We start from the raw sequence: 821 nt of genomic DNA, 5'->3' as shown, positions 1-821 counted from the left end.
CTCCCCCATCCTGGAGCTGCACGGACTTTTGTGTGCCAAGGGCAGGACGAGCACTGAGCCTTACTGACCCTCCTGCAGTTGTCCTCAACCCATGGATGAGTCTGTCCAGGTCTCTCTGTAGAGCTTTCCTGCCCTCAGGCAGACTCATGGTCCCTCCCAGGTGAGTGTCACCTGCAGAAGGACGTGGGGCAGGCCCTGGGCAGCCACAGTGTTCCCCTCCCTGTGCCAGGTTCTTGGACAACCGACTGTTCGCCACGTGCTCCGACGACACGACGATCGCGCTCTGGGACCTGAGGAAGCTGAACACCAAAGTGTGCACCCTGCATGGCCACACCAGCTGGGTCAAGAACATCGAATATGACACCAACACCAGGCTGCTGGTCACGTCAGGCTTTGACGGCAACGTGATCATCTGGGACACCAACAGGTGCATGCCTTTCCAGAGCACACCATAGCAGGGGCAAAGCTGCATCCTTGGGGGTGCTGGAGTGTGTTCCAGAGCACTGGGAGTAGTGTATAACCCTTTTACCAAGAGCTTGTATCACCTCTCTGTGCTGATGGCCTAGTGGCATAATAAGAGCCTTTCTTGCTGTTCTGCTGATATAATAGAATCATCAGGGTTGGAGGAGACCTCTAAGGTCATCAGGTCTAACCCTTAACCTGTCAATGCTGGAACCCCTAAACCAGATCCTCCAGTGCCACATTCAGACACCTCTCAGACACCTCCAGGAACGGTGACTGCACCGCCTCCCGGGGCAATATCCCAGTACCTGAACACCCTCACAGGGAAAACATTTCTCCTAACATCCACTCTCCCTCTC

At 55.4% G+C, this 821-nt stretch overlaps 1 protein-coding gene across 1 annotated transcript in view; it reads left to right on the top strand.

The window, feature by feature from the left end:
- The first annotated feature begins 146 nt into the window (after positions 1–146).
- Positions 147–821, top strand: part of DCAF10 (DDB1 and CUL4 associated factor 10) — a 4308-nt gene continuing 3633 nt past the window's right edge. The window contains 2 exon segments of the mRNA XM_009071933.1: positions 147–160; positions 230–427. Coding sequence (XP_009070181.1) covers positions 147–160; positions 230–427 — 212 coding nt within the window.

The sequence above is a fragment of the Acanthisitta chloris genome, unplaced genomic scaffold, assembly GCF_000695815.1.
Source record: "Acanthisitta chloris isolate BGI_N310 unplaced genomic scaffold, ASM69581v1 scaffold32053, whole genome shotgun sequence".
Lineage (NCBI taxonomy): Eukaryota > Metazoa > Chordata > Aves > Passeriformes > Acanthisittidae > Acanthisitta > Acanthisitta chloris.
This window is presented reverse-complemented; position numbering and strand designations above follow the sequence as displayed.